This window comes from Catharus ustulatus, chromosome 3 (genome assembly GCF_009819885.2).
Source record: "Catharus ustulatus isolate bCatUst1 chromosome 3, bCatUst1.pri.v2, whole genome shotgun sequence".
Taxonomy (NCBI): domain Eukaryota; kingdom Metazoa; phylum Chordata; class Aves; order Passeriformes; family Turdidae; genus Catharus; species Catharus ustulatus.
Window position 1 is genome coordinate 12,874,450 of NC_046223.1, and position 14,543 is coordinate 12,888,992.

Sequence of the window (14,543 nt, forward strand, 5' to 3'; positions counted from 1 at the left end):
GACTAAATCCACAGCTCCACACCCAGAAGTATTTCCAGTGAAGAGATCCAAGCATATGGAAGTCTCAACCACTCCACTACCTCTTTCCAAGGATTTTCCTTTTGTACAGAAGGTGGCAGGAGAAGAGGAAAAGGAAACACACTACTGCTTTTAAGAGATTATGCAGCAATACAAGTGTATCAGAGACTGTATCATGACTGCCACAGTCACAAAAACTAGGAGTTGAAAATCCCAGCTAAAATAAGCTTCTTAACATTCAGTCCTCGATGGATTTTCTCAAAACTTTTATTTAGTGGGGACAAAAAGGATCAAAATTTGTGCAAGATCCTGTAACACCCATCCATTTTCATGGGAGCTTGGCCTTGGGTGTTCAGCACGAGCTGCTGCCGTGCAAGTTGAAGAGCTCTCTACCATCAGTAACAGCAGTCACTGAAAAGTGGGAACAGATGAGTAAATACAGCTCTCCTAACTCCACGGGACTACAGAGAGTTTGCCATGCAGGTATTTCTAGAAAATTGATTGGAAAACAGGACTTTGGAACTCTACGGTTAAACACGTAAGTGAAGTTGTAAGTCGGGAATTCAGGACAGGCTTCCTTTGATTTCCCAAAGAAGTCTGGCCCTGTGACATCCCACTCCTGCCTCAAGGGATCAAGGTACAAAATCTGTTGTTACAGGTCCAGCAGGATTGATAGACACAGCTCAAGTGCCACTGAGGACTGAAAGGCAAACCACCACAAGGAATATTTTACGCTCACTTTTAAAAGACTTTATCTAGTTTTTACAGAAAAGCAATTTTAGAGGAACAATAGAAAAAAAATATTCTCAGAAGTACCTATTCAGAAAGGAGATTATTAGAAATTATTAGAAAATCTCCTGGGAAGAGACATCTGCTTCCCAAAATCCCAGCTACATCTTGTGTATTTTAAAAAAACCCTATAAAGCAAAACATGCAGCCCTATTACAACTCCACAACAGATGACATAAATCACTGACAAACGAAGTGACATCCAGGTGCACAGATTCACCTGATAGAAACACAGGTAACACATCAACAAGTGCCACAGCTAGAAGGAAAATTAAGGATCAATTAGTTCGATTAACAATAATCAGGTTTCTGGGAACAGTGCACACACACACACACACCAAAGGTTATTTTTCCATATCAACTTCTTCCTTTTGGTTGATGAACATACAACTGACTTAAGGCATAAACTCACTAGCACTTAAAGGAGAAAAGAAATAGAAATATTGTCAATGAAACCCCACAAACAAGAAATAAATAAAGAATAAATACAGTAATTTCACGACTATAAGGCGCACCCTTTTGACTAAAATTTTCCCCTGAACCCGGAAGTGCGCCTTATAGTCCAGTGCACCTTATATAATGTACAAAATTGCGAAATTCACCAACCTGGAAGTGCGAGCCCGCAACAATCCCGAGCCGAGCAGAGTCCGCCCGGCGGCGGCATCGGGGCTGCACCAGCGTGGGGGAAAAGCCCAGGGATGCACGGGGCTGCCAGAGCAGCACGGGGCTGCCAGAGCAGCGTGGGGAGGGAGGGAGCGGGCGCTCTGAGCCACTGCCGTTGTGTGCCGTGGCGAGCCACAATCGCTCCGTGCTGCAGCGAGCCACAATCGCTCCATGCCGCGGCGAGCCCCGACCGCTTTGAGCCGCCCCGAACCGCTGCCGCCCCGAGCCCCGCCTTGGCAGCCAGCGCCTGGGGCGGGTGGGAGTGCCAGGCCCCGCACACGGGGAGGGCACTTGGAACTGCGTTTAAAGGCTACACCAATCTGTTAAAATGTTTCCAATTTGAGCACATGCCAGTAAACTCCACAATCCTTCGTTACTTTGTTGTGCGCGGCACGGATCCTCGCTGAAAAAAAAAAGTGCGCCTTATAGTCCGGTGTGCCTTATCTGATCTACAAAGTTGCAAAATTTGCCGGCTCCCGGGGAGGTATGCCTTATAGTCCGGTGCGCCTTATGGTCGTGAAATTACTGTAAATCTCATTTCCTCATTCACCTGGCTGTATCAACTCCACATGGCTCCTACCACATGACAACTTCTGTACCTTTACAATATTTCAGTTGTAATACAAGTCTTAGCTTAACATATGAAGTTTCCTAATTTTTTTACCTACTGCCATATTCTAGGAAAACTCAGACTTCAGACCAAATTTTACATCACTTCAGCTTCTTCTCCTAAGAAACACTCAAATACACTCTGTAGTCCTTATCACACGCTAGCAACAGTTTGGTCAAGCTACACTTTCTTTAACACACAGACCTTCATCTGTCACAGAGACCTAGAACTGCACTTTATCTCCAGTGGATACAGTAAGTCATCCACATCTGCAGTGACAAAGACAAAGATATGTAAAACAGTAATACTTCTGCTTTTTATTTTATTTCAAACAATATTGTGCATAGAAGTCACTGTCTTCAGAAAGAAGCACTAAGGAAAAAGTGATTTCAGAAGTAAAATCTTGTGCTGATATTAAGTGAATACGTTCTTAAAATAATTGACAGGTAGTTCAAATTCATGATTTATTGGTTTTAACAGAAATTAAAGGATACTTGGCAGATTGACTCAACCAACAGAACCTGTTAATCACAGTGCTTTACTGTGAAGATGAGCAGTCCAGACATTGTTGTGAGACAATGATCTATAATTGCAGATATTGTAAAACTTTTGCAGACTGACAAAGTTCAACTAATTAAGACTTTGAATCTCCACCCTGGGCTGGGTTACACCATTTACAGATGGGATTGCAAACCAAATTTACTCAATTTATTACACTCTGGAACACGACATTGGGTGAAACAAGGCTGAGAATCGAAGGGAAGTCAAAGCCCAAAATACTTTGGGATGTGCTGCCCAATAAAACACACAGCAAGAAACTTAGGATCAAGCTCAAGATACTCTGCTCCTAAACTAACATTTTACTACCTTGTGCCTTCTTCAGCAACATGCAACAAATTTAATACCAGCAGGTTGGTAAAAGGAGAGGTTATCATCTTGAAAGACCTCACCAAACCAGAATTATTATTTTTACCATTAGCATGGTAAAAGAGGAAGACAAAAATGTTCATCTGAGGGGTATTTCTACTTGAGCTGAACTGCCTGTCAGTAGAACCTGAAAAGTTATTTATCATATAAAAACAAAGTTTGGAAAAAAAAATAGAACATAGTAGATGCTGCTGTGAAATGAAAGCATCCTGAGATTTTTAGTACATTATACATAGAATTCCAATTAAAACATATTAGCAAAGAGATGATAGGTTACCATTCAAAGTCATGGGACTCAAGTCTGCACTTGGCTTAAAAAAGATCCCAACCACACAAAATCCCTTTCAAGTTCTCCTGTTTCCCAGAATATACTGATTTATCTTAGCAAAGTTTATATATGCTTTGCAGTATTTCTACTTGGAAGAAAAAAGAACTTTAAAGTATCTATTCACCCAATGAAAGAGTATCATACATGCATACAAAGGAGCAGCACTTAAAACGGTGCCCAATTCAATTCAAAGGTCTTGAAAACTTCTTTCTTCAATTACTAAAGGTCATAGTTATGATTCTGTAGTATCCGATTATCTGCACAAAAGTAGAGTTTCACACAAAGCTGCTATTTTATATATTTCCTATATAAAAGTTTGAGGACTTTCAGGTTGGTTAAAGGAAAACATAACTCTTAGTCCTATGTTAATTACCCAACAATGTAACAGCAAGAAGATTCAGTTAAAAATAGAATATGCATTTGTGCATTCCTGGTGCCCTGTCCAACTTCAGGAGGGTTTTAGTTTCTAAACAGGATAACCCTTAGTGAATAGAAATTTACTTTTTTTTGTAGTCTGCATCGTTAGAAGGCAACTGAAATGCGTTTTAAATAGATTACTTCAAAATATGCAACATTATACAACACAGCTGCAATATGAATGCTAACATCTCTATCCTTAGGCATATCTATATTCAAGAGAAATCAAATGTTTTTTCCACATGCTACTTTGCCAGCATTTTGTCTCTTCATAACCAGAGGTCCAGTTTCACAGCATTTTTAACTTGATTATTCATAGACATGTCTGCAATCACTAAATCAGGCCTTTTACTATAGAAGAGAATTTAATACAACCTTGTATCAGTGGAACTGTCAGGACGATCTGGCTAAATAATTGCACCAATGTCCTGCGGCAGATAAAAATCAAGCTGGAATCTGTTCAAAGATTCCAGATATAAGGAAGAAAATGTTAGTGCTAGCAAAGACTACTTGAGGCAGGGATTCACATGCTGAGTGCACACTGATGTTCTCATTGACAGCTGAAGATGCTGCCACCAAAGATGTTACCTCCCTCTTCATATGCACCTATTATCCATCATTGCCTATTCTGTGTACATAATATGTGCGCTGACAGACCACAGTGACAGGTGTCCAACTAAAATGTGACATGAGCAACATGGTAGGAAAAAAACCTGGGAGGTTATTATCAGATACAGCATAAAATCCAGCCCAGCAACATTGCACTGACAGAGGGTAGAGGGATTCTGTGTGTTTGTGTGTGTAGAGCATGAATGTGAGAAGAATTCTTCACAAAGCAGGGACTGCAAAAGGACTGAGGGGTCAGTTTAGACTCCAGTCTGCCCTAAAAAAGGTGAACACAGGCTGCTCCCTGTTTCATAGGCACACACGCTCTCCTTATCCCCCTAAAATTGCTAGTGGCAACAAGCAAGGCAGGATGGTTGGGTGTCAGACAACATTAATCCTTCATGCTTTGTCCATTAGCTAATGGACACATGAAGTATGCAAAGCCTTCAGTACTGCATTTGGAGACTGTGTGATAACAGCATGAGCAGAGAAACTCTGTGTCTGTGTTATCGTACAAATTGCAAACAAGCTGTGTCAAACCTCCCTTCCAACAGACTGCCGTGAAATCATTAATATTTTAAAGATGTCTAAAGTCAGACCAAACCCATGAATGAGGCAAACAGATCAAGCACACATCCCAAGATTTTTCAAAAACCACGTTATACAAGACATGCTATGTGCCAAAGGTGTACATGTAGATCTAAATCAGTTAAAAATGGAGTTACAACTGTAGACACTTAGGCTCATAGACGAGTTACTGGTTTAGCCAAAGACAACCAACCAAACATTCAAGGAAACACAACAGATTTCTTAAAAATTGTTTTGGTTTTGGGGGTTTGTTTGTTTTTATACTTCTGCTCCCAATTTCCATAAGTAGTTGTTTGGAACACTGTATGCCTTATGAATTTCCATTAAGCCCAAAAGAAGATCCTACTGGAAAGTTTTCCTCAAAACGCTTCACACTCCTTAAAGATTATTATGCAATACTGGTAAGTGACCCAGAAAAACATTCTGCAGCTATTATCTGTATATGTTATTGTTGCCTTATCAATGCAAGGTCTCATTACAAACAGTCCAAGTATAAATATTAACCAAGCCTTCCCTTTGAAGGAAAGATACCACCTTCACAATCCCATGGGATGTGCACTGCAAGAACACTGAAGCTTTTATTAAAATTAAATGAAGTCTGAAGGAGAACCTTGCTGTGATTTCAAATTTACAAAATAACAGCTTGAGAAAGGCTTGGACATTTTATGCAATACAGCCATGTGCCATCATCTCCTAGCACTATTGAAACAATCATTCCAAGAATATGAGTGTGTAGATCTATACTGCTTTCTAGATTGATTCATTATTCAACAGAAATAATTATCAGCTGATATTCAGTTAATTATAGCATCCACCTGCAGAGCACACAGCCTGCTTTTCTCTCAACACAGCAGTTTTATTTTTCACATTCTAATAAAAGATTTTACACCTATCTGAGCACACAAAGATCTCACCTAACACTGAGAATCATGAAAAAAAAAACAAAACCAAAACCCCCCCAAACACATCAGATGTACACAATATTCTTACTTTTAGCAGTTCAAAATAATGAAGACAGTGGTAAACAGGGGCGAGGAGGAGCCGGGGTAGAACATACTGAACAGCTTCTTTAAAACCTTCACCTATTGACTAAGAAACAAAATAAGTTTCAGTCTTAAAGCAACACATGTACTGAAGCAACAAGACAATGTAATTATGACAGTAATAACAGCAACGTGTCTTATTCAAAGGCAAGTTACCTGTAAATAAAATGCTGCTCCTGGCTTTGATAATTGACTTAAAAAATGATCATGAAATCCAGGTCGCAAAATATCTTGTGCATATGATTCGTATGGATCAAATGCTAGTTCCTAAAAAGAGATACAGAATAATTTTACAGTCACAGAATCTCAAAATGGCTTGGGTTGGAAGGGACCTTAAAGATCTTCTGGTTTAAAGCACCCTGCCATGGGCAGGCATGCCAGCAGTTCACAAAACTGATTTAACTAAGCTTCCATATTCCTTATGGAAAATACATACCCTACATAGGAGATAATTTTCTCCATACTTTTCCCAAAATACTTATAGAGAAGAATCCATACTTTTATGTGCACAGACTCAGGGATTAAATCAGTCTAAAAGAGATCTCTGGAAGTCAAATGGTCCAATTCTTTGTTCAAAGACAGATCCATCATTCAGGCTGGCTGAGAATGCTCAGGTTCTCTCATCCTGCTGGAGTTCTAGCTCTAAGAATAGAGGCACCAAAACCTCTCTGGGTAGCCTATCCCAATTGTTCAATTGTTTTCATTGCAAATTTCCCCCAACCTCCCTCCCTCCATTATCTAATGAGGATTAATCTTTTTGCTATTTTCATATTCTCTCACTCATCTCACAGTTCTCAACTGAGAAGAATCTGCCTCTGCCATCCTCACCCTTCCCTTCAGGTAATAAAGACAGCACTAAGATCTCCTACTTCAGCTTTCTCAAGAATCGACAAACCCAGCAGACTCAACCCCTTTGTGTGTCGTGGGTGTTAACTCCTTAATCCTCATGGCAACCTTCACTACAAGCCCATCTTGCCTATCCTGTACCAGAAAGCCCAGAACAAGACACAGTACGCCAGATTTGGTCTCAAGTTCTACACAGAACTGGCAGCTACACATTCCCTAATATAACCCAGGAGCTAGTTAGCCTTCACATCCTATCTCCAGAGATCTCCCAGCCCTGGCAAGCAGTGCTGCTCCTCATCAGGCAACTGAGACATTGCATGCGGGCCTTTGCTCCCAAGTGCAGAATTTCATGTTTGCCTTTATTGAACTGGGGCTCCCATAGGTCCATTTCTCCAGCCTGTAAGGTCCCACAGGCAGCACAGCAACTCTGTCCTCCTGTGTGTCACCCCACAATTTGGCAGCACCTATCAACTAGATGAGGCCATCTCCTTCCACACACATCAAACAGTATCAAACCCTGAGGAATGCTGGCAACCATTGGCCTCCAGGTGACCTTTGTGCTGCTGATAACAATCCTCCAAAAGCCTGACAGCTCAGCCAACTGCCCAACTTCTACAATTCAACCAGCTAGGCTGCATCTGACCCATGCTATGACAGACTGTGCTGAAGGTCCTGCTTAGTTCAGATAAGAGATAATTAACTGCTCTTTCCTCAGTCCATGGATACAGCCATCACTCTGAAAGCATCAAGCTGGACAGCTACAGTTGGTCCTTTGGAAATTTGTGCTGGCTTTTGCCAACCACCTTTTAGTCCTTCACATGGCTGGATGTGAAGTCCAGGAAGATCTGCTGGTCTTCTCAGGGACTGAGGAGAGGCTGACCAGCTTCCAGTTTTACAGGAACCTTCTCATCAGTGCTGTTGAGGCTTTTTCACCTCTGCTCTCTGAACTTTAAACAACCACTCTTAAAACTGAGATTCAGAGACTAAAAGGATAAGCCACTTTAAAAAATGGTCAGTCCCTTCATCACAGTGGGGTTGGAAGAGATCTCAAATTGAAGAAAGCCAGCTGGAACAGAGACTTAATTGCAAGTATTAAAATATGAACAGCAAAAAAAATCCCAAAAAACAAAATCCCCAACCCCATTCTCTTACCTCTGCCATATCTTCAAAACAGCTGCCTACTAGTGGGTGAGGACTACCTTCATCTGTCATTTCAACAGTGTCCTCTATATGACCCAGTAACTTCACACTAAGTTCATGGATGTCTGATATACGACTAAATATATTTTCTACATCCTGCAACAAAACAAGATGAAAGTCAAACGTGCAAAGCTACTCTCTTCTGATGTGAAAGTCAAAAGTTTCCTTAAATAGAACAAGATTTTACAAGCATTTTATACTTTTTTTGTGATTTGTATAGGATCATAAAATGCATTTTAAAAACAATGAATAAATATATATATAATGCACATTATTGAAACACAGCAAAGAACAGTGACAAATCTTAAAACTACAGGCCTGGAAGTGAACATAAGTAAATGGGAAGGTTTCTTCTACAGTCCTACAAAACTTGCAAGTGCTCTTTTACTATTTCCATTTCAGAACTCAAGAAAAGTGCTTTCTCTACTACTGATACATTAAACTCAACAACAGTTAAGTTTCCTGAATTATCCATCTATATTTATAGATACTACAGTAGGTGCTTTTTGTGTTTGTGGTTTGTACAATACTTACATGAGATGAAAACAGTTTGGAGTTGGAGGCATATGGCTCTCTAAAAACTCTGATAATGAGATTCAGTTCCCTTATATATTGTCGAACTTCTGCCATAAATGACTTCACTAGGTCATAATACGTTTGCTCCCCTGAGGTGGAGGGTTCTTCATCAGATAAAGTTAGTGCACTTAAATCTTCTACATCTTGATGGAACATATCCATTAATACCTAGGCAGCAAAGAGAGGGAAATCCGCAAAGAGAGAACCCCTTTTTGAGATTGACCAGTGAGTTACCAATAAAGAAAACCTATTATTCCCATGAAATCACACTGATCAGCAGTAAGATTTATGTATTATCATTCTGCAATCAGCTGAGCATTACAAAACCTATATCCCCTGCTATGAATCTGCAAGTCATTATTTGCAGTGGCAATTTCTGAAGACTCCCAGTCAATTAGACCAATCCAGGCATCTCTCCAAGAATCTGGTCCTAAAATCAATTACAATTTTAAAAGATGAAGTACACAAAAACCATTAGCATTTGGCTGTGTTCTATTGCTCAGCAGTAGACAATCTTATTTTCTGAAGATACTGCCTGAAGTGAAAAGGTGTGTGCATTTTGGCTTTTGAGCCTTAGCTTTACAAGGAAGTCACACCTGATGATGCTCAGAACCCTGTGATCTACCTGTGATGAACACTGGCCTGTCCACAGCCCAGTTTCTGTCCTTAACTGCTGAGCTCTCTTATTAAAATGAACCCTTGAGGAAGGGCACTAGCTTCAGAAACCAGTCCTGTTGCAGAACTACACAGACAACAGAAACTCTAAGCACTCTGACTAGCAGAGGTCCCAGTTCATACCCAAGCAAGATTTACCAAATGCAAGCAATCAGTAATTTAAAGTTCTCAACAAAAGTTGATCACTGAACACTTATTCCAAATGTAGTGTGTGAGCCAGGAGTCATTACCATGACAGTGTAAAAGCAGAAAAATGCAGGACATTTTGCATTAAGCCTGACTTCTGAAGCTCTAAGAACAGAAGATGATTCATGTTTCAGAGTCAGTGACTATACTTAGGTTAAAATGAGAATCCTAACTAATTCTGGGGAATGGGACATTAGAACGTCACTGCTGCAGGAAATTACACTGAATAACCTAAGTATTCAAAGAGACCCCATCATTTCTAACTTTCATTCACAGATAGAGTTCTAGCACACTGCTAGGAGATTCCAGGCTGTACTCACCAGGCCCACGTCTCACTACTGAGGAAGACTGGGTTCAGATGCTAAGGAGATGGGGGTTTTGTTTGACTCACTGAAACCCTACTTTTTACATGCAATGCAGTCTTAAGTTAGTGTTGCTTCACATTTTTTAAGTATTCACATATTGCTGATATTAGTCAGGTGCAATCAAGAGAAAGAGATATTTAAGTATTAATAGGCACAAGTAAGGCCTTTAAAAGCTCAATTAGCTTTCTGGTAGGTTTTTTTGCCATTACTGGAACCATATTTTATGACATTAATTTCTTAGAAGGTACAATATTCCATGTACTTACTAAGAAAAAGACACTGTCCTCTCAAAATTACCTACAGCTTTAGTTGTTTGTTTACTTGACAAACCAGAGTTGGTCTTACCTTATCAGCACACATTGCTACTTTTATATCTTGTTTTGTAATCTCATAATGTCTTATATTCCGCACATAATTCCCAACCAGTTTTAAAATGTCTGCAGAAATGTATTCTAATACTGCTACTATGTAAACAGACACTTGGTGGTCAATTTTGTAGCCTAGAACTTCCTGAAAAGGAAAAAAAAAAAAAAAAAGAAAACAAAAAAGCATTCCACTGTTACTCAGATGATGAAACAGACACTCTAGATTACAACTCAAACCAGTAAGTAAGTTTCAGACCCTGCTCAATATTCACCACATATACACAGCCTATTTTAGAAACAGAAATACGGGAATGTGTAGGCCTAGAGAAGAAACAGTGTCACTGGAGATGCTGCTCTATTAAATATGGAAGTGCCAAGAGCCAACTAAGTGCCCCAAAAACTTCACTTAAACATTTAGGGCTATTTGCACGAGTTTCTTGAGTCTTTTCTTAGTCATGGAAAATAAAACACAGACAATTAAACTTATACAGTGGGTTCTTGGCCTTGTATGTCCAAAAGAGAACTGAGTGATTTTTAAACTCAAAAATAAATATATTCCATTAACTAAAACACTTGGAACTGTGCAACAAACACAGATATCCTCAATCTTTTTAGTTCACAGTTCAGGCAGCACACATTACATGAAACAAAGGGGTTGACCTCTAACTGCATTGTGAAAGTAAGATTCCATCACTGCTTACCTTTAACAAGGGATGGATTTTTTCTACTGGAAGAGATAACGGATTCCTTCGTTTCCTCTTCTCAATAGCAGACTGGGCATCAGCTATTGCCCACTTATCAATAGGATGGGGGAAACTTTTTTGAACACGATCCTTAAGACAAGAAAACATGACCAAGGGATAAATGCACCATCTGAATGACCTCAGCAATGTAACTGTGTTATCAAACTGCTTTCTATTACTTAACAAAGAAATGGTTGCTAATATTTGTAGTTCAACTGTAAAAGCTTATACAAGACGTGTAAATGTTATAATTTTGATACATGCTGCTCACCACATTCACAAGGCTGTTTCAGGGTATCATTATCAGAGAATTATCTAGTGCTCAAAAATTAAGAATTAAGTTGCAATTGAAGGCAGTTTACTCCCCTTGTGCCATGCCTGGTACCTCAGCATTTGAATACCTGACTACATTTTCTCCCAGTACTTTATTCCCTGTACAGGATGGTCACTGAATGAAGTGATAACAAGCTTTCTGTTTTACCTTTACTGATCAGCACACGGTCTGGTCTGTACACATGCAAACTGCTCTGATGATAACAAACAAACATAACAGGAAAAGAAAATATCCAAAAGCACCCACATATTCTAAATCAGTTTCAGTCTACAGGTGGGCCAGACATGGCCCAGTTTATTTACTCCTTCAAGCAGTGCCTGAGGACATCTGCACACTCTCATGCACTGAGCAACTCTCCTACTGGAAAACTCACACACAGGTCTCTGGAGGTTCAAAAGCTCCACCATTTTTAATATCCACAGATGCCAAAAATTTATTTTCTCACATAACTTCACATTTTATTTTTTCAGACCACAGTTTCCACTGAGTGTTTCAGTTGCAAATGCACACTTACGTAAATATGGGTCCTGTTTGAGTAACCATGAAATGAGGAAGATTAACTTAATGACCACTTACAGACAACTGGTACAGGAAAAAGTACACAAACAAAAACTTTCTAAAAAAAAAAGGTGACAGAATACTATTCTATAAAGGTAACACCCAACTTCTCAAAGTGCAGGCTTTTTTTTTTTTCCCTCATAACACATTGGCAAAAGGAAAACAGAGATCCTACCAAAAAAATGTCTGATTCACTGTCTGATACGAATTCTCACTCCTAGTCTGTTGAATGAACAAAGAAGGTGTCCCAGGGGAAAACTGAATGTGTTTGACTATATAATTAAAAACAGCATCATTGTGGATGAACACCCAGGGGGTAAATGGTGGTTGCTTGATCGTCTCTAATTTTCCCATTTCTCCTGTCTTCACAGTCATAAAACTCATAATACAAGACTTTGTATTGAGTTTTTTTTTGTCAGTGTTGTTTAAAACAGCATTAAACAACCTTCCTCAAAGCTCTTGTCTCATGAGCTGCCAGGCCAGAACGATGTTGCAGAACAGGTCAGCCATTAAAGGGGACACTGGAACACCACTGGAGATGTCAGTGTTCAAAAGGGGAGAGGAAGAATGAAATTCATCCATCCTGAGCTCTTAGACAGTCACATTTTTAAGGATTTATGGTTAGGTTTTATTTGCCATTAGCCCACTTTCTTCAGAAGGTCAGGAAGTCACTTGGCAGAGGCCCTGCCCCAAGCACTGGGAATGAACAGGCACACAGAGTCTGCAGCTTGGCACCAATTTAAACCATGGTTAAGCAACAAGTGCTACCAAGGTCTTCACGGCCCTACGAGTCTAAATGATACAGCCTCACTAATTTGTTCTTCAAACGGAAAACCTCTTCAGCTCAACCTCTCCTTAAACATTAAGCTCCTCTACTGAGCAGCAGAGGTTGTAGATCTTTGAAAAGGCAATGGTAAGAGATGAAGTCTCGGTACCGAGGAAAGAGGTGCTCCTAAACTCTTTCTGAAAAGTGACTGAAATATTTTTGTTTTAATTTCTGGGCCAGCGGGGGATATATCAACTTAAATTACCATGCTGAGAAAATAGCACAGAGCCTCAGACTAAGCAGCTGTAGTTTGCATACAGTATCAGTGGGGGGGAAAAAACATCTTTTGAAAGGAACCAGTCGCCTTTATATACAAAATTTACACTAAACCATCTATCAAAAAGTAATACAGCTCACAGATAGTTCTGCTGTGCACTGAACAACAAATTTATTGATAGGGAAATGAGCTATTAGGGAACTCAGTAGGCTCTATGCAGAAGGCTCTGCTACATAAAGATACATAATTACTGCTTTCCTTTTTGCATTGTGAAACGATTAATAGAGCAGCTTTCATGTAATACTTCAAATTATTATTTGTAATAAGTGTTCTCTATACCTCTACATCCAGAAAACTTCTTGGTTGAGCTTGACACAACATATTTAACAACTGAAGGATTAACTCCTCCACATACTGCAATGCATCTTCAGTAGAGGAAAGTTTAGGATGGACTTGCACCTGAACCTATAGGAAAGAGAAGAATTCAAGATTTGAGTTTTGTTCTTCCCCTAATCTGCTTTACTTGCAGAAAAAAGAAATAAATTCAAAAACCCAAGCCAAACAACCCAGAAAAATACAATAATGTAGCTCTATTAAGGTCCATCAGACAAGCCTGAGCGAAACACTCTCACCTGACAGAAATATGAACCTCAAATGCTTTATGTACTCAAATCACTAGAAATTATATTTAATGTCAAGAAAATGGTTAATTAATAACTGTGCTTAGCAGTGCAATTAGGAAAACTCTTAAAGCCCTTGCACATACTTATCTCTCTCCATTAGCTCTTTAACCACTGTTTTTACTAGAAGTTTCAACAGCGGGAGTTTTCCCCCTTTGAGACAATCTATAGTAACAAAATACAGAATATTTTTTACAGAGCACACTACACAAACAACGATTTCAGCAACATTTATTATTTCAAATTATTTAATCCATTCTCAGTTAAGATTTTCATAAGATTGGCTTAGAAGTTTGTTTCCATAGTGTTTTTTTAAAATGTGTCAGCCTCTGCAGTAAAAAAAGTATTTCACAAAAGGCCAAAGTGTTGTCCTGGCATTAAGTGGCAGCTGAGAGATTCTGAAAATTTGGTTCCAATATGTTTATTTGTATGTCATAAACGTGTCTAATTTCTTACTGGTGCAAATTCAACAAGGAACAATCCCCCTTGCTCCTTCCATTTTTTATCCAGACAGTCATGTAACTTCTGAAACCTGAGGTATACTTTTTCTTTGCACTTCTGTAGTTCACAAATTAGGTCACTTTTAAATTTCAGGTACACAAAGCTCAGTGCTTCAGAGCTTAAACAGACAGTTTAATCTCAATCCTACACGGATGGTAAATATTATGCCAGAGCAAGCTGGCCGCTGACTTTCGCAATGCATCTGTCAAGCCCCAATTTCATCATTTTACTGTTCTCCTGCACACAACTCAAAAGGCCTTCAGTTCTCTCAGTCACTAACACAAGAGCCTAACAACTCTGAAGCAAAACCCAACAATCTGCCTCATCCAAATGTTAAACCCATGTCTGTATTCAAAAAATGCTGCCATAATTATTTAATTTCACACTTGAGTCTTAAATCCTGTTTGCAGTTATAGCAAGAACTACATGTTATGAAGTTCAAACACACAACAGCCTCAAACAGAAATCCACCTGCCTGCTAA

At 39.4% G+C, this 14,543-nt stretch overlaps 1 protein-coding gene across 1 annotated transcript in view; it reads right to left on the bottom strand.

Moving 5' to 3' along the window:
• SOS1 (SOS Ras/Rac guanine nucleotide exchange factor 1) overlaps nt 1-14,543 on the bottom strand; it is a 44,457-nt gene that overhangs the window by 22,266 nt on the left and 7,648 nt on the right. The window contains exons 2-8 of the mRNA XM_033055042.1: nt 13,220-13,345; nt 10,904-11,035; nt 10,183-10,347; nt 8,570-8,779; nt 7,988-8,131; nt 6,146-6,256; nt 5,937-6,035 (exon numbers count right to left, since the gene is read on the bottom strand). Coding sequence (XP_032910933.1) covers nt 5,937-6,035; nt 6,146-6,256; nt 7,988-8,131; nt 8,570-8,779; nt 10,183-10,347; nt 10,904-11,035; nt 13,220-13,345 — 987 coding nt within the window. The remainder of the gene's footprint in view (nt 1-5,936; nt 6,036-6,145; nt 6,257-7,987; nt 8,132-8,569; nt 8,780-10,182; nt 10,348-10,903; nt 11,036-13,219; nt 13,346-14,543) is intronic.